General features: G+C 33.5%; 7 protein-coding genes across 14 annotated transcripts in view; 4 read left to right on the top strand and 3 right to left on the bottom strand.

Annotated features, from left to right (window-relative positions):
* TfIIB (transcription factor IIB) overlaps positions 1–19,868 on the top strand; it is a 108,963-nt gene extending 89,095 nt beyond the window's left edge. The window contains exons 1-2 of one of the 2 annotated variants that reach the window (XM_066389374.1): positions 18,365–18,461; positions 18,589–19,868. In XM_066389374.1, coding sequence (XP_066245471.1) covers positions 18,632–19,579 — 948 coding nt within the window. In that variant the 5' untranslated portion in view covers positions 18,365–18,461; positions 18,589–18,631 and the 3' untranslated portion in view covers positions 19,580–19,868. Of the gene's footprint in view, positions 1–18,364; positions 18,462–18,588 lie in introns of those variants that run through there. The other variant, XM_066389381.1, reaches the window with a different exon arrangement.
* Positions 193–967, top strand: fh (frataxin). The gene is made up of 2 exons (XM_066394193.1): positions 193–653; positions 703–967. The coding sequence occupies exons 1-2, from the start codon at positions 291–293 to the stop codon at positions 931–933; spliced, it is 594 nt and encodes a 197-aa protein (XP_066250290.1). The 5' UTR covers positions 193–290; the 3' UTR covers positions 934–967.
* On the bottom strand, positions 968–1,773 carry ND-ASHI (NADH:ubiquinone oxidoreductase subunit ASHI). The gene is made up of 3 exons (XM_066394207.1): positions 1,615–1,773; positions 1,304–1,524; positions 968–1,251 (listed from the first exon to the last, which is right to left on the bottom strand). Exons 1-3 carry the CDS (start codon positions 1,694–1,696, stop codon positions 1,036–1,038), a joined length of 519 nt encoding a protein of 172 aa, XP_066250304.1. The 5' UTR covers positions 1,697–1,773; the 3' UTR covers positions 968–1,035.
* Positions 2,208–3,936, top strand: FRG1 (FSHD region gene 1). The gene is made up of 5 exons (XM_066389439.1): positions 2,208–2,383; positions 2,507–2,676; positions 2,731–2,930; positions 2,992–3,191; positions 3,760–3,936. The coding sequence occupies exons 1-5, from the start codon at positions 2,325–2,327 to the stop codon at positions 3,905–3,907; spliced, it is 777 nt and encodes a 258-aa protein (XP_066245536.1). The 5' UTR covers positions 2,208–2,324; the 3' UTR covers positions 3,908–3,936.
* Positions 4,270–8,203, bottom strand: SCCRO4 (DCN1-like protein SCCRO4). 6 transcript variants are annotated; one of them, XM_066389471.1, is made up of 6 exons: positions 8,180–8,203; positions 8,016–8,118; positions 7,540–7,666; positions 5,436–5,790; positions 5,173–5,383; positions 4,270–5,120 (listed from the first exon to the last, which is right to left on the bottom strand). In XM_066389471.1, exons 3-6 carry the CDS (start codon positions 7,623–7,625, stop codon positions 5,053–5,055), a joined length of 720 nt encoding a protein of 239 aa, XP_066245568.1. In that variant the 5' UTR covers positions 7,626–7,666; positions 8,016–8,118; positions 8,180–8,203; the 3' UTR covers positions 4,270–5,052. The 6 variants fall into 6 exon arrangements, with proteins under 6 accessions (XP_066245568.1, XP_066245561.1, XP_066245584.1 ...); XM_066389464.1 differs by lacking the exon at positions 8,180–8,203 and having other exon boundaries at positions 8,016–8,173; XM_066389487.1 differs by lacking the exon at positions 8,180–8,203 and having other exon boundaries at positions 5,173–5,380; positions 8,016–8,173.
* On the top strand, positions 8,650–14,262 carry LOC136420224 (uncharacterized). Of its 2 annotated transcripts, XM_066407096.1 has the most exons (6): positions 8,650–8,949; positions 9,374–11,829; positions 11,885–12,324; positions 12,434–12,511; positions 12,574–12,608; positions 13,234–14,262. In XM_066407096.1, exons 1-4 carry the CDS (start codon positions 8,826–8,828, stop codon positions 12,504–12,506), a joined length of 3,093 nt encoding a protein of 1,030 aa, XP_066263193.1. In that variant the 5' UTR covers positions 8,650–8,825; the 3' UTR covers positions 12,507–12,511; positions 12,574–12,608; positions 13,234–14,262. The 2 variants fall into 2 exon arrangements, with proteins under 2 accessions (XP_066263193.1, XP_066263194.1); XM_066407097.1 differs by lacking the exon at positions 12,434–12,511.
* Positions 14,661–16,470, bottom strand: Trs31 (trafficking protein particle complex subunit 31). The gene is made up of 4 exons (XM_066389599.1): positions 16,244–16,470; positions 15,291–15,417; positions 14,872–15,054; positions 14,661–14,813 (listed from the first exon to the last, which is right to left on the bottom strand). Exons 1-4 carry the CDS (start codon positions 16,396–16,398, stop codon positions 14,715–14,717), a joined length of 564 nt encoding a protein of 187 aa, XP_066245696.1. The 5' UTR covers positions 16,399–16,470; the 3' UTR covers positions 14,661–14,714.
* Positions 19,869–20,408: the final 540 nt, after the last annotated feature.

The following is a 20,408-nucleotide window of genomic DNA, read 5'->3' as shown; positions in this document are numbered from 1 at the left end:
CTAAAAAAACTGAGTTAGAGCGATTCAATAATAATTCAAAAGTCGATAAATTTGGATGAAGTTACAAGCCAGCAACCAGTCATACACATCAATAAAGATTTACGAAACTTGAGTGAGAAGGAAAGAGTTATTGTGACAGGGATGAATTGTGTTTGACACATATATCATTATAGTTAACCTAAAATTTGAAAATAAGCAAAAATTCCTTAATTAAGTAGTTCTCATCAAAATTGTTTAATTTAAATAGAATCAAAAGAGCTTATTCCAAATTTAATTAGCCTAATTACTCAATGCCCTTGTGCTTCTCAAAACTTCTCATAATGCTTCTAAAAAAATGTCAAAACTTACTGAAAATCCTAGGAGTTTCTCTATCTAGAGCAAGAAACTTAAAAATCCATAGAACATGTAGCAGTCATGCAAGAAGAATCAAACAAAAAAGCAACAATATTCTACATAGAAGCCCTCATAGCATTTGCAGTAACCATAACCTCCTACCTTATCTCCAATGCTATTCAGTAGCAATAAAATTTGATTTAGTAGATTCAAATACATTTGAAAGGGTGTGTGAAGAAACTCTAAACACGTTAGCTGAGTACTTTGATGAATTAGTGGTAACCGAGCCAAAGTTTGAGAAAGCTGATGTTGTTTATGGGGTAAAATTAAACTTTATCTTGTTATAGATTAAGAATTGTAGTGTTTTAGGGTGGCGTTTTAACAATAGATTTAGGCAATTATGGAACTTATGTTATTAATCGGCAGTCTCCAAATAGGCAGATCTGGCTAAGTTCTCCCACTTCTGGTCCAAAACGTTTTGATTATTCTGCAAAAGAAAATCTCTGGATTTACAAGCACGATGGACAAACTTTGAAGGGTTTACTTAAAAATGAATTTGAGCAGATTTTAGGCAAACAAATAGAGATCCCTGTAAAGTAAAAAAAATTATTACAGACAATATTAAAAACAGGTGTTTTCTTTCTTTGGGTATCATTATATTTCTGCTCAACCAAAAACATATTCATAAAATTAACATATCACTTAATCTGTTTCGAAAGTATAATGAACCTTTCCATCATAGATATACTGAGGTGGTGTAACAGGTAAGAACATTTTTGTATTTTGTGAGAACTGGTAAATCACCCATAAAAACCCTATTACTCCAAAAAACTGTGCCCACAAAGCCCACATAGGCAAATGTAGTTTTACATTGGGGTTAAGCCTATCTTCTGTATAACAGTCAAAATCATCATGTAGCTAAAAACAATTTTCTTTTTTGGTACTGCACATTGTTTAATTAAATCCTTACTATTTCCTGAAAGTTTCTCTTCAATTCTGGGAAGTCCCAAGGATAAAAGGGATCCCTTGCTTCAGCTGGATCTATGGGGAGTTTTGGGTAATCACCACAACCACTTCCATCATCAGGATATGTTTCATATTCCTCAACTGGAATGCCATATTTCTTAGCAGCTGCAATTTTTTCTGACTCAGTTTTAGGGCACGGACCTGGCATGAAATCTTTATTCCAATCTAAAAGAAATATATGCGAGAGGTAGACATTGAATAAATAATAATAAAAGTTAATATTATTATATAATCTGAATTTGTGCCAGTGCTTACGGTTTCGGACTGTAGTTAACAAAGGGAGAGGATTTTTTCGCCATAAGACTCCTAGTTTTGCAGTTTTCACTAGAGAATTCATCTTAAGTAGTGTTTATATATAAATGGCACTCTGCAAATTTTCCTTCGGAGTATCTTTCAAAAAAGAAAAATCCAATATTTTTAAATTAAACGTTTATGAAAGCTTGAAGATTTTATTTGACAAGTAACTGGAACTGGTTATTGTATAACTGACATACACAAATAATGCTAAAACAGCAAAATGGTCACAGCTGATTTCCGGTGCCAGTAAAACGATATTCAAAATCCATAATACTTTTGTAGAATCTCTTACATTTTTTTAATAACTATTACAGTAATTGTTGTCTTTGCACAAAATGGAAATTTTACCCGAATTTTAATACATAAACTTAAATTCCATTTGTTTTTTTTTTCTTTGTTAAAATCTATCGCTCTCTTAACGACGTTGCCACACTGTGACTATTGTTTTTAAAAGTCAAAGTTGTCAAAAACATCTGGTTATTTCTATATAAAGGCTACAGCTTGTTTTGATTTATTATTTTGTTTAAAAATTGTTTAGTAATTTCTTATTAATCTTTACTCAGTAATAATTTCTTAAGCTGGTACTTTTCCTCCCTCATCAGTCGTCACTATATACACCACTAGACATTTTGATTTTAAGACCCAAAGAAGCAGTCTCGTCTTAAGCTATGTCTGAATATGAAAGATATAAACCTGGAAAACTTAAGCTAAAAGGTGAAAAAAACAAGTAAGTATTACCCTGTTTGGTCCTCAATAATACGTAGTTATCATTTATTTCCATTATAGGAACTTTTCTTAGCTACTGCTCTCTCAAAAAATAACCCAATTTCATAATACCTTTCTATTTTAGAAGTAAAAAGAGGAAACACAAAAGCCAGAAAGACACAGAACAAACCTCCCAAATAGACTCTGATTCTATAGATCATGGCAACTGGTGGAAAGTATCCAAAACCGAAGACATTGTTGGACCTATTTCTATTGAGTTTGGATCACATGTGTATGTTAAAGCATTGGATAATGGTATTGTTAACACATTATGCCTATGAATGAATACTCACAATTTCGTTGATTTAGGTTTATTTACATTAGGAGCCCCTCATAAAGTAGGGGAAGGCCCATCTCCTGAAGAGATCTTAACAGGGGTATTCATCAGTGAAAGAAAAGTGGCATTTAAGTCTGGTTATGACAAGTATCTGAGTGTTAATAAGAATGGTGTTGTGGTAGGAAGGTCTGATGCTATTGGACCTGTTGAACAATGGGAACCAGTTTTTGAAGTAATTTAATGAGATTTTATTTTTTCGAAATTGTATGTGAAGTAATAATTGTCTTTTTTAGGAAGGAAAAATGGCCTTAATAGGATGGAATGATTGTTTTATGTCTGCAGATGATGAGGATTCCATCGTTGCCAAGTCAAAGAAGGCCAGTACAGACCACTTTTTGACTATAAGATCACATACCTTTAAAGAAGTGAATAAATTCAAAGATGTGCCTGAAGAAGAGCAAGGGAATTTAAAGCAAGTGGAAATAAATTATGTGTAAGTTTATTATTGAGTAGTTGGTTGCTTGTCAAGACACTTTGACTTGAAATTTCTTTGTATCTGGACATACAGGAAATTGAGATTTGAGACTCATGATGGGTTAAGAAATTTTATTCAAAGGATAACACTTGGTTACCTATACTTGAGTAAACAGCTCATGTGTTCAAGAACCTTTTGAACATTTCTAAGATTAGCTGTCTCTTTGTTTGGTGTTAGATAAGTTTCAAAGTGAAAACTAGCTAAGTATAAATAAACTTATGTTTTTATTAAGTCTACAATGGAAATGACTCAAAGATTCCTAAACCGTTCTGGAATGGTTTCCTGACTAACATGAACAAACATTTTAGCTTCATTCCAACAGAGTAGAAAATTAGCTGGAGACCATCAGAATTATGATTAGTATACTAGTATACATATTTCTAATGATCTGGATTCAATTTACTTGCTTATTGAAACAGACTTGTATGCTTTGTCAATGAATATTTTCTTATTTCCAATTTAAGATTTGATTGAAGTATTTTAATTTCAATACTTTTTTTTTGTTAAAAATTGAAAATTTTTGTAGGAAAAAGTTTCAAAAGTTCCAAGACAAGAGATTGAGGCTCTGTACTGAAGACAGAAATCAATTGAAAAAGGCTAAAGATGAAGGGACATTCCACGAAACATTGCTGGACCGTAGAAGCAAAATGAAGGCAGACAGATATTGTAAATAACATATGTACTTAATAAGTCAAACTTATAATATTACTAAATAAAGTCAAATTTACATATTTAGAGCAATTGTCCATTTTTAATTTTTTAATTTATTTATACTGAATCTTCATGCATTGTTACAAGATTTGTTATGAAGGTAGAAAAGCCAAAACATTTGTTCTTGAATATCAAGGGAGAAAGCTAGAGTTGTAATTATTTCAATAATAGTAACGATCAAGAGAGCAACAAAATAACCGACTTTTTCGACTGCCTTTGTTCTTGTTGTGATGTTTCGCAAGGTACAGCAGTATGTAGTACTTTACCGTACTCAGTAAGTAATGACAAATGCTACTTAATGTACAGTTGTAAATAAAACACTAAGTCAAACTTATCATATTATTAAATAAAATCAAATTTACATGTTTAAAACAAGTATTGGGTTTAATTTTTGTAGATTTCTGATGGTGATAATTTCATATCCCATCATTACTCATTTAAAGGGTAATTGTCCCTTTTGAAAGCCATAATATTCTTGTGTAGATATTTGGAATGGTCATCTCTTAAGGGAAAAACATAGAAAAAATTAAACATGATCGTTTCAAATTAACTCAACAATGATAGAATTTGACAATAGTGACGAAATGACGAACATATTCGACTGTATTTTTATTAAGAAGTTTCGAAACGTGTTAATGTGTAGCAAATGGCTTTTGAAAGCCGCATAAAATTTCAGATTATAGTCTAGTAAAAACTACATGAAATAGTGAAAATTCTTGATATAATTTATTCAAGAGTAGGCTTATATCAATTATTTCATGTAAAAACATTTTACTTTAATCTTGCGAAGTCTCAAAAGTGGTACCTTTCGCAGGCACAATTTTCACTAACTGCAACAAAAATATTACGGCTTAATTTGATCAACTCGCGTATTCCTATGTATTAACTTATTAATGGTATTTTAAAACAGAAGACTTTGCTTATCCTACTATAGTTTTAGATAAGCTGAGCTTAACAGAGACAAAATTATTATTATACTCACAGCAAGTAAAATGTAATGGTGCTTCGCTAAAATTATAGTAAGACTCCTTTGACGATTTGTTAACACAGCTTGTAATCAGAATTAATTTTGAAAAATAGTTTTACGCGTATGCTTGATCATCAACCCTCAACTGATATCGCTTTTGGTCCTTGTAGACTTTAACCATTCGACGAATTCGTCCAACATCACTGGCCCTAAAATTGCACACTCAGAAATTCCACGACTGAACCAAAGGGCAATTCTTACAAGCGCCATCAACATCATAGTTCGAAAGATCATTACAAATGGTCCTCGAAAACTCTAAAATATTACACCACTGATCCTTATTTATTACTTTGTACTTCGATTGCTCGAGGAACTGGCTAAATTGCGTATACAGAGGCCAATGTTTGCCCAGCAATAACTGAAGCATTGCTTTTGCCGTGTCTATTTCCATACTTCTTTGATCTTTATCCTGCTGGCAGTTTACATTTTTTCAAATTTACCCAACTACTTTAGCAAATACTTACCCTAGCAAAATCATAAGCGTATCGATAAATGGCTTTAAACGTATTCTGATCATTTAAAAGGCAACGCAGATGCTCTAACCGATATTGTAGCTTCTGAATGGTATCACACTGCAGCTCGGCCAAGCCCTTCAGCCATTCCTCTTTGGTGAAGAATCCCAATTGGCGGGCTTGCATTTTAAATGCTAACACTAACATGACCACATTTTCGGGATCCACTCCGATATGCTCGCAGAACTTTTCCATCCCATCAGGCCCCAAAGTTTCCGGATCGTCGGGGCTTGTGTACTCCCTGAACCACGTCAAACATCGCTTTTGGCTAAAGGCAGTATCCTCAGCGCGCGTACTTCTTCGCCCACTAAAAAGAGCGCGAAAAACTTAATTTACCACATTCAGCCGGGATAAGTTTGCATGGGCAATTAAGCGAAAATTACGTACTCCTCTTCATCCATAAAATATTTAATGATTGCTTTCTCGAGGGAAATACACTGGTTCTGGTAATAATAACCCGGGGATTTGATTAGGAGACTGGCGAACTGTCGGAGATCTATTTTTAAATAAACAGGCGTAACTCCGAGATTATTACGGGTGAGATCGGTTTCATGATAAAAATATCTCTTTTGAGTTAATACGGAGGTGTTTTATTGCACCTGTATGAATGTGTTCTAAATGAACTTGAAACGATATTTTCGCGAATTTCTTTACAGATAATTCAATAGCCTTATAGTAAGTAACTGTGCAATTACTTTAAGCTTCAAAATCTGAATACCTACACACTCAAATTTCTACGAATTCCATATCTACAGAACAGTAGGAACTATGAGGAAAATAACTTTAAACATCCAAGACCTTAAATCCTAGAAGCATACCTATCAGTCATTTGCCGTATTCTTTATTGTATGTTGTACAGGGTGTCGCTTTTTCGATGGATGAGGCTAGGTAAAAAAACAAGCGAAATTACACGATGTGATTGTTTCACGGTTAATTTGGTTCCTTTGCGATATATAGTTAAATTGTGATTTTTATAATGGGGCATATTGTATATCACGTCTGTCAATTCAAAGAGAATTCAAGACAGAGGTAGGCTTTTACAGCAGACAAATATGAGAATTTACGCTCTACAGGAAACTCCGCCACCAAAGCCTAGAGGCTCAGCGCTTGGAGGTTGCCATTGGCAATAAGCTCTCCTGGAAATGACACGTGGAACAAATATGTAATAAGACTGACATGGTAATTGCACAATGTAACCAAAAAGAGATGGTGTTTGAAATCCCACATCTCACACTGGGTTTTCACTATGACAATCATACTAACAGCCTTTTATTAATCCATGGTTTGGTGGCCAGTGATAGACAAGTTCTGCCATGTGCCAATTGAACCTGTGAAAATTGGAGAGAGTGACTTGTTTGGCTATCACTGATGTATTTGACAGGGACTTTCAATTTGGATTATGGGAAAGGCTCTCATAGGAGTTTTCATACAGAGGAAGCAAATACTAGGACAAACTAGTTATACAAGTAAGAGGTCCAGAATATTGAATTAAAGCTGTAACAAACATTTGGAATAAGTATTCCATATAGAGAAGAGTTTATGATGAAACTTTTTCAGTTAACTAAGGACAACAATCAGATTTGGTATATTGACAAATTACAAATGACTGGTACATAGACTGTGAGAGGGACGAATTTTTTCCCTTGGAAGAATCTTCCAATAGACTCTATGTCTAACTGATTTCTGTTATATCAAAGTTGAGTCAATTTGAGAATCCTTGTACTTACTCATTTCAATGTGAAATGCCTGTCATAGATACTAGAAGCCTTACATTGCATAAAACATATAATGGTTAAAAATGAATCACAAAGAAAATGTGACATTGTGTTACTCTCACTTGATTGGTTTAATTAAAACCAATTTTCAGATTGTGTTCCATACAGTTTTAGCTACTTTCTTGTAGTGTCAATGTTGTGCCAGACTAACTATCAAAATGCTAAAAAGATAGCACATAAACTAATTGCTGATTTTATAGTGAGTACTAAACATATCAAAAACTGTCCAAAACACAAAAATACACAAAATTTTTTTGTTTTCTGAGTGAGTCTTTACTTACCTTGAATTGCGAAGGCGCTTAGAGGAATACCTGTCATCATCAGTAGAACTCATATTGTCTGTAGCCCTCCGTTTACTGCGAGGCATTTCAATTGAACTTCAATGCTATTTTCAGTTCCAATTGCCTACTGGAAACAATCGCCAAAGTTTAATGGCAAATAACAAGCAACATTACTAAGAAATTTTCATGTAAACATTTGAGGACCAAGAATCTATGTAGGGATTAAAATGTTTTAGTGCTTCTAAAAGTTTCACATATTGCCCCAAGAGTCTGTTTAGTTTCTGGGGTGTGGAGACTTTGAGTGATATTTAACCAATGAAACAAAAGGACTTAACACCCCAAACGCCACAGGGTAGCAACAGAAATGAGGCGCATACCAATGAAATCGTATAGGATCGAAACGAACCCAAGAAAACTCCCCTTTGGTCTTTTTTTCATTTGGCAATAGGCAATTTGCATTATTGATTTGACCTTACCTAAACTCATTTAATTTGGTGAGTGCGGTCTAGGTCGAGACACAAATATGCTGTTCCTGCTGTTTCGGGATTTTAGACTGGAAACTGAAGGACGAATTTTATACTAAAAAAAAAACAAAAAACAGTGGAAATCCTGCGATAAATTTCAATTTTGCTTTTCTAACCTATAACTCCTCGTATATTACCCGAAAATTACATTTGACAGCATAAAGTCACTGTCGGTGTAGGAAGGATCGAGAGAGTTCGATATGATTCAGTCGACACCGGGAATAAAACCAAAAACTTCTGGAGTTCTTTTATTTAAATTAATTATTATTTATTTGTTATTGATAAGCATAAAATAAGCGCATTAACTTTAATTTTTTGTTTAACTAAGCTTAAACTAATGAATATGTCATAAACGTGCCAAAGTAATCGAGCACTTAGAACAGATTTAACGTAATTACGAGCAACCCTTGTCAAAAATAATTGGATAATCCGTCTCAGTTTATCTAATTAAAATTCGTATCTTCTTATCCTTCTCTGCATTTGGCCTTTGGATCTGCCATTTTTGGCCTTGAGTGAGGTTGGAATTTGAAGTGGTTTTGTTTGAAAGCAACTATGTAATTCACAAATGTTATTGCGTATGTTTCATTATAAATAATTTAGTCTGTTGTTCCTTACGGAATGCAAATTTCAGAACCAAGACAACATTAAATAACAATAATCAATTTTAGCTTTCTCTAAAAATCTTTTAAAAATACATGTAAATTGTTGTATTGTTTGTGCACACTTGCTCAAAATTCTTTTGGTTTTACCAGGAACCTCAGGATGGATGGGTTTAGTTATCATAAGATAAACGACAAAGTTGGGGCCCAGAATCTAAACCAGATATTTGGGGACAAGTTGAATTTGAACCACCAATCTGTAATGAAATCATGTCTACAGTTAGGAGGTAAGTTCAATTGGATTTATGCAATTTTTCCTTATAATTTATGCATGATGTCCATTTTTTTAATATTACACATGAAAATGTGCAATCTGTTAAGAAAAATCTCATTAAGAGCTCAATTGCTAATGTGTAGTATTTCTATGGAAATTTGCCTATCCTATTAATTGCTTGCCAGTTATGAATAATTTAGCCCTTATCAGATGACATGTTTATCTGCTCTTTGTTTGCAACTGATAAAACTAAAACCTAATTAGTCACAAATACTTGAAAATCCTTACATGGGGTTCTAATAGGCTTAGATAGTGGATATACCAAACATTACTTTCTAATCATCTATCCAAAAATATTGTTCTCATCTATCAATTATCTTTATATCTAATTTTTTAATTTTTTTAATCCTTATTTAAAATGAATCTCTTACTTTCAGTTGGACAATCAAATGAACTATTCGAATTTGCAAGCACCCAATTTGTCCAATATAATGGCTCCAATACCAGCCCCTCAAAATTACCTAACCACTATATCACCAACAATAAAAAATCAAAGAGAGCCCTGGAAGTTGACAGAGTTATTCTGGAAATTAATCAGGGCTACAAAGTGGTGGTCTTATTGCGTGGATTACCAGGTTCTGGGAAGTCAACACTAGCAAAATACATTTTAGAAAATACTATTGGCTACACCCAAGATGTTGCTAAATCCCATATTTTATCAACAGATGATTTTTTCTTTCAAAATAACATATATTACTATGATCCTAAGAAGATACAGGAAGCTCATGGTTGGAACCACCAGCGCGCCTTCAGGGCAATGTCCAAGGGATACAGTCCTGTGATTATTGACAATACCAACGTTAAAATGTGGGAAATGAAGCCTTATGCCATGATGGCCACAGATTATGGATACTATTTGGAGATTTTAGAGCCAGATACTCATTGGTCCTTTAATGACAAGGAACTGGAAAAGAGAAATAAACATGGAGTACCTAGAAACAGCATTAAAAGCATGCTGGATCGATATGAAAAGAATATTACACCTGTGAAACTTCTATCAGCTTATGGCTGCACTTATAAGTATCAAAAACCGCCCCAATATAGATTGCACCCTCCAGTAGGTCATGTGTTTAATGGAACCAAGGAGAGCAACAATTTCATGCAATTTTGTGACTCATCTAAACAAGCTCTAAATGGCACTGCTGCTTCAACATCAGTTGATGATATTTTAATGCAGAGTAATGATGCTTCTTGTTTGAAAACTCCAGTCCTAGAGCCTATACACACCACTAAAATGAAGCAAAGCTTGAGCTTGAATGAGAATTTCAAATCTTGGAATCGAGATATAGGGACAAAAGTTCCACAAGGCTCTAATTTGTTCGATAACATTAATGCCTGGGGTATTGACAAGACTGATCTTCAATCATGGGACATTGTCACCCCTCTAAAAATCAATGAGACTGAGGCCAATGTCATATCCCTTATTGATAGTGATGAGGAAAATCAGGTGGTAGAAACAAGGGAAATGTCCACCAGTACTGAAGAAGAGGATTTTTACATTTCAAAGAATATTTGCACCTTAAACCCTCCATTAGGATATAAAATACTAGTGACTTGTAATAGGGATATCAATCACAATGTGTCTCCAAAGCAGCCAGTGGCTGCAAAAAAGCTGATGATAGAGAAAAGTTGCAACACTATTGATTTCCTTGATGACCATCAAATGCACTTAGAAAACTTGGGACGGGTGTTTCCTAACATGGCTCCTAGAACCATTAGATATTGGTATCTTAAGTGTAACCGAGATTTTGATTGCACCATTGAGTTGCTGCTGACTGAAAAAGAGGAAGTTATCAATATGATCATCGCTGAGGAAACTGCTGCTGCTACAGAAAATTCTTGTGAGAGTATTGTAGAGAAAAATGAGAATGAATCTTTGTCACCTGAGACACCTCAAAGTGCCAAAAATAAGAGGAAGAGTATCAGTCCTTCGGAATGTGAAAATTTGAAGAAATGCATTGAGAGCAAAATCACTATAAGTGAAGAGCATTATTCTCAGCACTTGTTAAAAGTCAAGCAATGCAAATATGGGCCATCAACTTCAAAATCTGAACCAGTTGTTATTGAACCTGAATCATCTCAACAAAGCCATGAGAGATCAAGACCCTCCACACCAGTCGACAGCGAAATTAAGTATGATTCTGATGATCCTGAATGGGAATTTATAAATTCAGACACACCACAAAAAACAGAACAACCAGAACAAATGCAAACCATTGAAATGAACCTAGGAGAGAACTTTGTTAAACAATTGGAGGACAAATTTGGAGACCCTAATTTGACATACCCAAAAGGATTTCTGCCTGTAATCCAGATTCCAGTAGCGCTTGCCCAGCAGATTTACACATTTTATATTGAATCAGTATATCAGCAAATGGACATTCAAAATGCTGTAATGGACGAATTGGTGAAGGAAGATGAAGAATTTGCTAGAAAACTTCAGGAAAGCGAGGAAGAGGATGAAAATGCAGTGGAGATAGTAAAACCACCATTGGCAGAGTCAACTGAAATCCCAGATATTATGAGAGAGCAGTGGGAGCTGGGTAAGAAACAAAAGGAAAATGAGAAATGGAAGGAAGAGAATCCAGATACTTTCGCCGCTCGGTTGACTAGAGATAAATTATTTAAAGCTTTTCCTAAGGTGGACAAAAATGTGCTGATTGAGATATTGCACGCGCATGAAAATATATACAAGGATACGGTGGAGACTCTTCTTGCAAGCACCGGTCATGAGAACATTAAGGGCGACATCGAAACCATTAAAAACCCACCATTGACTGAGGGAGTGATTCAGGAAATGTGGGAGGCACATGATAGCTGCATAAATGTACCAGTAAGCGTTTTTATTACTTACTCACTATTTTACTGATGAAACATGTAATTTCCAGGAACTAACCGAGGCTTATTCGGCACAAGCCCTGCGTGAACAAGCCAACATCCACCTAGAGAAACGCTCCAAACTATATGAGAAAGCTCAGCAATACTATCAAAGTCGCATGAAGGAAGTTGCCCAATATTACAGTAATTTGGCAGCAGAACAAACTCGCCTTTTTCACTCGGCCAATAGTTTGGCATCTACGGCTTTCTTGGATGAACATTCCAAACGTCTAGAGAATTTTAACACAATCGACTTGCACTTCTTATACGTGAGGGAGGCGATCCCTCATTTGGATATCTTTCTGGATAGGATTATTAGCTTGCTGCGGGCTAGTACCACAAAGAATTCGGAATCTTGCCAGATCATCACCGGGAGGGGGAAGAACAGTAGTAATGGAGTGGCCAAGCTTCGGCCTGCAGTGATATCGCGGTTGAAGGAGCGGAAAATTGGGTGAGTTGTTGTTAATTAAAATTGATTTTCTTTGGATATAATAATGAGAATGAATGGTTGCAATTATTCGAAAATTATATAGTAAATAATAATATCCATTTTTTTAAAGTTATAATCAGCTAAATCCAGGAATGCTTAAGATCAAAGTCACAAAGGATTCAAAAATAACCAGCGAATTATAGAATTGGTAAGTTTGTTTTATCTTTTTTTTGTGTTGTTCCCCTAATTATTCACTCCTTTAAAATGCAGGACGACCTCTTTTACCTGTGGCTGCAGTATAAAAAGTAAGTATTCACCTATTTATTATTTCACTTATTTAAATGTTTATGTTTCAAATTATTATTTCTAATTTCCTTAAAGAAAGCTCAGGGTTGGGCTATTCCAGGTTGCAGTACATGTAATACTAATTTTGATATGCAACATAATACGTATGTTAAAATGCTAACGGGAAACTTATCAAAATTATTTTAATATTATTACCTCTCCGGGTTCATTTCAACTTTTACTCCTTTTTTTGTATTATTTCTAATCTTTCTATTCTTTCAATTTTTCTTTCTCTCTTTACAAATTTGTGACCAAGTGTTTAAAAATCATATATGAGCAATATTATAAATTCACCATTTTGCACAGAAAAATAAATACCTAAAATTATTCCATTTTTAAATCATTTTTTCTCTTTTTGTTTTAGAATTTTGAATAGTGTAATTTATGATATCAAAAGCAATCACATCTATCTAAGATGATTTCCTGTTTTATGTCTTACCTTTTTGAAAAGAAAAGGGCAACTTTCAATTAAACTTGACATTGGGATATGAAGGTTTTATGCTATTTTAACTACCACAACAGTGTGTCTTGATAAAGTTTTAAACATACTTTTTTTATTACAACTTTAGTTACTCTTTGTTTCAGGCTCCAACGACAGGTAACAGAACATTCTGAAACAGTACAAATAAACCAATGATATAGGTGTAAAGATTACTTTTGTGATTATTCCGCCCATTAGGGCCTATAAACTAGTTCCCACCGTTATGTGTAACTACAGTGTTAGACGTAAAGGCAATTTTACGCTGTGTTTTTAATGCATAGCATAAAAACTTGGCTTTATGGTTTATACAGCGCATGACATATGAAATATTATATTGTTTTAACTTTCTATGCGATTCTTATAAATTTTGTTATGCGCTGTATAAACCTAGCAGTAGTCAATTAACACAAAGTTGTGACTTGCAAAAGGTTTTCTTCTGCAATCATTTTGCAGTCATTTCTTTTGTAGCAGTTTTTACTAAAAATATTTTATTGTAAAATAAATTCAAAGTACATCCACAAAGGCCAAAGCATTTTGTTACCTTTTAACTATTTCATTTTTAAGTTTTATGTATGATTTTGTCCAGTCTCTGAAACCTATATGAAATACAATATGTGGCTCGTCTGTGATCATTCTAGCGCACTTTTAACGATTGATATTGACAAGCAGGTAGTTTCAATTTGGTTGTAGCCTATAGAACTATAGTGACTCGATTCGAGAGCCATATTCAACTAGGACATTGATTTATAAATTTTATATCCAAGACACGTCCCTTATGTGCACTTAGGGACAATATATATTATTATATTTAAGTTATGTTTTTCTTCATACTATTGTAATTTTTAAGAATTCAAGCCATATAATTATAGGGATTTCTTATTGGCAACTAAATTTGGATCAAATTGGGTTAATTAGCAATAAAAACTTTAATCAAACCCGAAACTTTTGAAGTGCTTAATATGTTCAATCTGTACATTCCTTATGGTTTACTTTATATCTTTTTGCATGGTACATGACATTGCCATAATTTTAATAAGTATATGAATGATATCCTTTAATTATTTAGTCGCATTTTTGTGGTATTGAGTTTAAGGTTCTACATATTACTACAAAATAATTTTTATTATTAATATGCCGCTTATGACTAACAATTATTCATATTCGGCTCATATTATAAGTATTCTCTTCTTTCAATAAATATATCTTTCGTTTTTTTGAGTGATGTTCATAATTCTTTGCAGGCCATTTCTTTTTAATTACCCACTTAAAATGGAAACGATCCTGCTTTATCTGGAATGAATACCTTCGCTTCTGCCGTTTTTGAGATATATATGTATGTCAAAAATGTCGACAATTTTCTTCAATATTTCCCATTTCCAGCATCGCTTGATTTTGCATGGAATGAGCTTTATTCCCACTGCATATGTACAGAAAATCGCCATTTACATTGCCGACATTGACACATTTTTGAGGTTTAATTTTACCTGTTACCTTATTTAACTATTGTTGAAAAATATTAAGCAAAACCAACGTTAGAAAACGTTTATTTAATTACCCTAAGACATAAGATTACAATCTAATGTAATTATCTCTCCTCCAATTGGTTATCTCTACCCACCACAGATTCTTCAAATTTAATCATATACGTAGTTCCCTTATGCCAATGTGCAGTGACTTTAGCAGGCTAAAAATTCCTTCATATTAACAATGCAATTCTTTAATGTACAGTGAATAATACATACAAAGCCTGTACCAGTTAAAACAGCTTCTATGATGCCTGCAATGAATACGGCACAATTGAGGCTGCTCTTATCCCTTGGTACAGATATAAACCTGTTAACTATCGGCTCTTTTTCCATCAAATAATAGGTATTTTCGTCGTCATTTGAGTGTTCTAATTTGTCGGCCTCTTTTCCAAACAAAGCCTAAGTAATCAACACTTATTGCCAGCCAAATAATGAACATAGAATTTGAATTAATAATAACTCTGGCTTATTTGGTTTTTTGCTGTTAACAATAACAATAACTTGAAAATGAAAGAAAAAGACATTGTGATAATCCAAAATAAAAATTGCAAAAATTAGGAAAAGAATCCTACTATGAATAGAGCTAACTCCTTTATGATTTAGCCAATTACTATTGGAAAAAAGTTATTATTTACCTTCCAGAATGTAGATTTTACATATAACAAAATACTTAATAGCTTTGTTTCACGCTTGCCATTGCGTTCCCTGACAAAATAGAGGTCAATTAACTTTACTCCAACTCTTCGACCCAATTCATGCAACCTAAAAATATCAGTCAAATATCACATCTATTGAAACTATAAGATATTACGGACAATAGGATACCCCAATTCTTAAGATGCAAATAGGTCAATTTTATCCATATGAAATTGCTTAGGTTTTACAGCAAAGGGTATCAAATTTGGTTCAAACCACATATCTTTTTTAATATATTTGAAATGCCTTATAGCACTTTGTACAAATTTAATAAATTAGCCTATATCAATGAGTAGATATGTTCTAAAATAATATCTAGTGTTTACTGAGTGTGTAAAAAATAGTTGTAATTTTTTAAGAATAGCAATTTCATTTCTTTTTTCTTAGTTTCCAGACAGTAATTTTAGAAGCTTTTTTGGTGTCTTTCTTTATTTTTTAAATTTACCAAAATAACATGTTGAAAAATAGAAAGAAACAGTATTATATGCAACCATCAGAAAATCAAAAGTTCTCCCACCATTATGAGACATGATATCTAAGTATTGGTATGAAATATGAGAAATGTGAACTAATGATGATGCAGATGTTAAGTAAATCAAAGAGAAAATTGAAAGCTGCAATCACACTATGGTATAGAGAAGATATTTTAATTGCTGAATCTGAATTATCAGTGACAATAAAGAGAACACAAGTAGAACCTTATGGCAATCATAATTTTTGGTATAAACAATTTACTGCTCCTATAAAGCCCCTGTCAAATGAACCAAATATCTAAACATCCAAGTTTTCTGCCAATATTCCTCATGAAATGACCCACCTTCATAAAACTGAAGAATAAAAACATGCAAAACCCAACAAACTACACAAACCATATAAATTATTTTCTGCTTACCTATTTTGTAAGTCAGGCAAGGTTTGAGATTTGTTTTGACAATATTGGACCACTTCAGAAAAAAGTAATGCAAAGCAGCTTAGAGAGACTTCACCCTTGCCCCTGCTTAGGGGTTTGTCCAGAATGCTGGAACGACTCCTGCTCCCCAAGCTCATTTCAGATTTATGGAAATGTGATTTATCACTCAAAAGGTGAACATTAAAGTGAATAATGTGTATTGTTAAATTTTTGTAAGATTAGCATGTTAATTTACGACTTTTAATGTAAAAAGAAAACAGTTTTATTACATTTTTTTAAAATTTGTCTTGACAATTAAAGATCTGCTAACAGTCAACCTAAAATTTCTAGGTAAATATCAAATAAAAAATTCTAGATCATTAACTGTCCTTGTTTGTTTCATGTCGTATATATAACTAACTTACTCTAACGTTTCTCTCTTATTACTGCATGCAAACACTTTAATGTATTCTATAGATAAAGAACTGCCTTAACTCTTTCTTTTACGACCTGCTTACTGTGAATGCATTAAGTTATATGCTTTCTTGGGATTAAAAGTCTGATTTTATTTGTTATTTTTTACTTGGCTATTATCATGACAAATCAACACATGGCCAACTTGTTAATAAGTAGAAAAAGAAAATATGGCAACATTGAAAGTAGATTGATAGTTATTCATTTTTTTTACTTTTCCTGCACTTCTTATGTATTTATTCAATTTATTGACACTGAAACGTTTATTCATTAAGGTTTTGTTTTCAAAACCGGCGCCAAAGTTGGGTTTTATAATTATTTGAAATAATAGTTATTTGTTTTACAAGATAGAAGGTAGCAAATTAACTGCCGCAGCGATACTTATGACATACTCACTTGAAAAAAGAAGCTATGAAGTAAGCTATAGCAGGAAATTTACGTTTTTGCTGAATAAAACACATATTTTTTCTGATTTATAAAAAAAGGTAATAGAGGGAAGTTACTAATAACCCGAAACAAACTATAAAATATTACTTTCAATGCCGAGACAGATACTTTCCAGGCTAGGCATTACAGGTTATACTTTACAGCCAGTTTTATGTTATTAAAAGAACAAGTATAAATGCGCTGTTGCCATTTCAGACTGTCCAGTCTATACCAAAGAGGTTTGATCCACTGTAAGAAACAAGAAAATAACAAACATATTAGTAAACGGTGAAATAATTTGTGTAAAAATATGTTATAAATATACAAAAGCAACATGCGATAAGCCATAATAATGTACTAATGATAATCTCCATTTAAGATTGAGTAAAACAAATTTCGAAATAATTAAAAGGTAAACTCCATAAAATCAAAAATACCTCCATTATAATTTCTAACATAACATTCAATCTACGTTAGGAATTAAATAAATTAGTTTCAAGACTATGGGACAAATTACACACACCACCGACCACACAAATGTTGTTATGGAAATCCCAAAGAAACTCCAAGAATATGAAAACTTCATTGAAGAAAAACTAAAACCAGACCTTCGGGAAATTGAATCAGCTCTATTCCAGAAATCAAATCAGTCCAAAGAATGGACTGAGCTGAAGAACATTTTAACAGTGTTAAGGGAATTTAAAGAAAAAGATCAGGACATGAATGTGCAGTTTAATATGGGGCACGAAATAGCTTCTTTTGCCAAAGTGTGTGATTATGAGACTGTGTATGTTGATGTCGGTTTAGGCTATTTGTTGGAGATGAACTGTGATGAGGCTAATAAGTATGCAGATATTCGGCTTAATCTCTTGCAAAAAGAGATTAACCACCTTCGGCAGTTAGCAGTAGATGTTAAAGTTCATGTTAAATTAACATTATTGGCTATAGGAGAGCTGCAGAATAGTTTACTTGATAACTTTAAAAGATAATATATGCGTTAAATAAGATACTGTTTTAGTTTCCTATTATTAATGTCTAAACCAAGAATGTTCGAAGTGATTTTGTAAAGTATTTTAAAATATTTAAAGTAATTCCCTAACTAGCTCTATCTCTGTCAAAAATCTAACTATTTCTGTCTTACCTTTCGGTACAATTTTCGACATGCCATTTCCCCAACGTCTAGTAAGATTCAAAAAGATTCAGCTGTCAAGTGTCAAATTTTATGTTTTTCAGAGAATCTGTGAAACATAAAATTCTGCGTTCTTTTTCCAGTATTGATATGATTTTCCACAATTTTTAAAGAGTTTTTCCAAGTTTTTACGTGAGTACTGCTAGTGTAATTATCCCTAATATCTCCCACAAAAAAAACTTGAATTTTCTTTATGATAAGACAGCCCACAACCTTTTGCAAATATTGTCTTCAACATTTCCATTATAATTTATCCTAGAAAGGAGTGAATTCATCCAAAAAACTATCCACAAACACTTGCAATGGCGAGTACCTCCAGATATGACGCCAATAAAGTCTGCTGTTCCTCACATCCTGACGCCCCCTTGATTGAAGACTATCGAGCAGGAGATCAAATTTGTTCAGAATGTGGTTTAGTTGTAGGAGACCGAGTGATTGATGTAGGCTCAGAATGGAGAACATTCAGCAATGAAAAGAGTGGAGTTGATCCCTCTCGTGTAGGTGGTCCTGAAAATCCCCTTTTGGGAGGCTCTGACTTGACTACCATGATTGGACCCGGGAGAGGTGATGCCAGTTTTGACACTTTTGGGGTAGCCCGATACCAAAATCGGCGCACTATGAACAGCTCAGATCGAGCCTTGATAAATGCCTTTAGGGAGATTAATGCCATGGCAGACCGCATTAACTTACCTAGGACTATTGTAGACAGGGCAAACAACCTGTTTAAACAAGTCCATGATGGAAGAAACCTAAAGGGGAGATCTAATGATGCAATTGCATCAGCCTGCTTATACATTGCTTGTCGACAAGAGGGAGTTCCACGCACATTCAAGGAAATATGTGCTGTTAGCAAGATTAGTAAAAGAGAAATTGGTAGATGCTTCAAATTGATTTTAAAAGCTTTGGAAACTTCAGTGGACTTAATTACCACTGGAGATTTCATGTCAAGATTTTGTTCAAACTTGGGACTTCCAAATATGGTCCAAAGGGCTGCTACTCATATTGCAAGGAAAGCAGTGGAGTTGGATATAGTGCCAGGACGTTCTCCAATTTCAGTTGCAGCAGCTGCAATCTACATGGCCTCCCAGGCTTCAGAGGATAAAAGGAGTCAAAAAGAAATTGGAGATATTGCAGGGGTAGCTGATGTCACTATAAGGCAGTCTTATAAGCTAATGTATCCCCATGCAGTCAGTCTCTTTCCGCCCGATTTCAAGTTTGCTACGCCTATTGACCAACTTCCACAGATGTAGACTCTTTTTCTTAAATATGTATTAATATATTTTTAATGTGTAAGTATAGGTCTAACTGGTGAATCCTAAGGCGGAACAATCAAAATGTCCGTCAATTAATGCTACACATTAAAATGAAAGCAAAGTTGAAATAAGGTCATATAAAAATCCGTTAGGCTGTAGGTATGTTTTTGTAAATCACCTAGAAATAGCACGTCTTATAAACACTTTTATAACCAAGGTTAGTTAATAAGGATGAATCTATTAAATGTTTAAATATTCAATAATAAAGATGTTTTTCTTTTATTTATTTAAGTAGGGTTTGCTTTTTTAGTCGGCATTTCCCTTCATATATATACATGAGTAGTACGCGTTTTTTTTTCTTGAACCTTGCAGTAGAAGATTGACGGGATCATCTTTATTCTACCAATTCATTTATTCAAGTACTCATGAGGCAGTTATGGGTCTCGGTATCAAATCCCGTTAATGACGGACATGGAAACGGAGAATTTAAACCAATCGGTTCTAACGTCATAGTAGTTTTCATAAATTTTATATAATTTTTGGGGAAATTCAAATTTTGTTTTAAAAGTAAAGGTTGTTGTCCTTATTTTTTACACATGTATTGAGGATTTCCCGGAGTACTGAAAACCAGCACAGACATTTTGCTTCAAATAAAAAAAACACGTTTTTTTCCCAACCTTGCTGAGCACACACATGTATGCACAAAAATATAGTACATAATAATAATTTAATTCATTTATTTACATTTATCATGAACGATTGAAAAACGAAACACTAAATCCTAAGTTACTGGGTGTTCCAAATTCAACTTTTATACTTATTGGAG

This window comes from Euwallacea similis, chromosome 1 (genome assembly GCF_039881205.1).
Source record: "Euwallacea similis isolate ESF13 chromosome 1, ESF131.1, whole genome shotgun sequence".
NCBI lineage: Eukaryota > Metazoa > Arthropoda > Insecta > Coleoptera > Curculionidae > Euwallacea > Euwallacea similis.
Note: the sequence above shows the minus strand (reverse complement) of the source record. Positions and strands in the feature narration are given on the sequence as shown.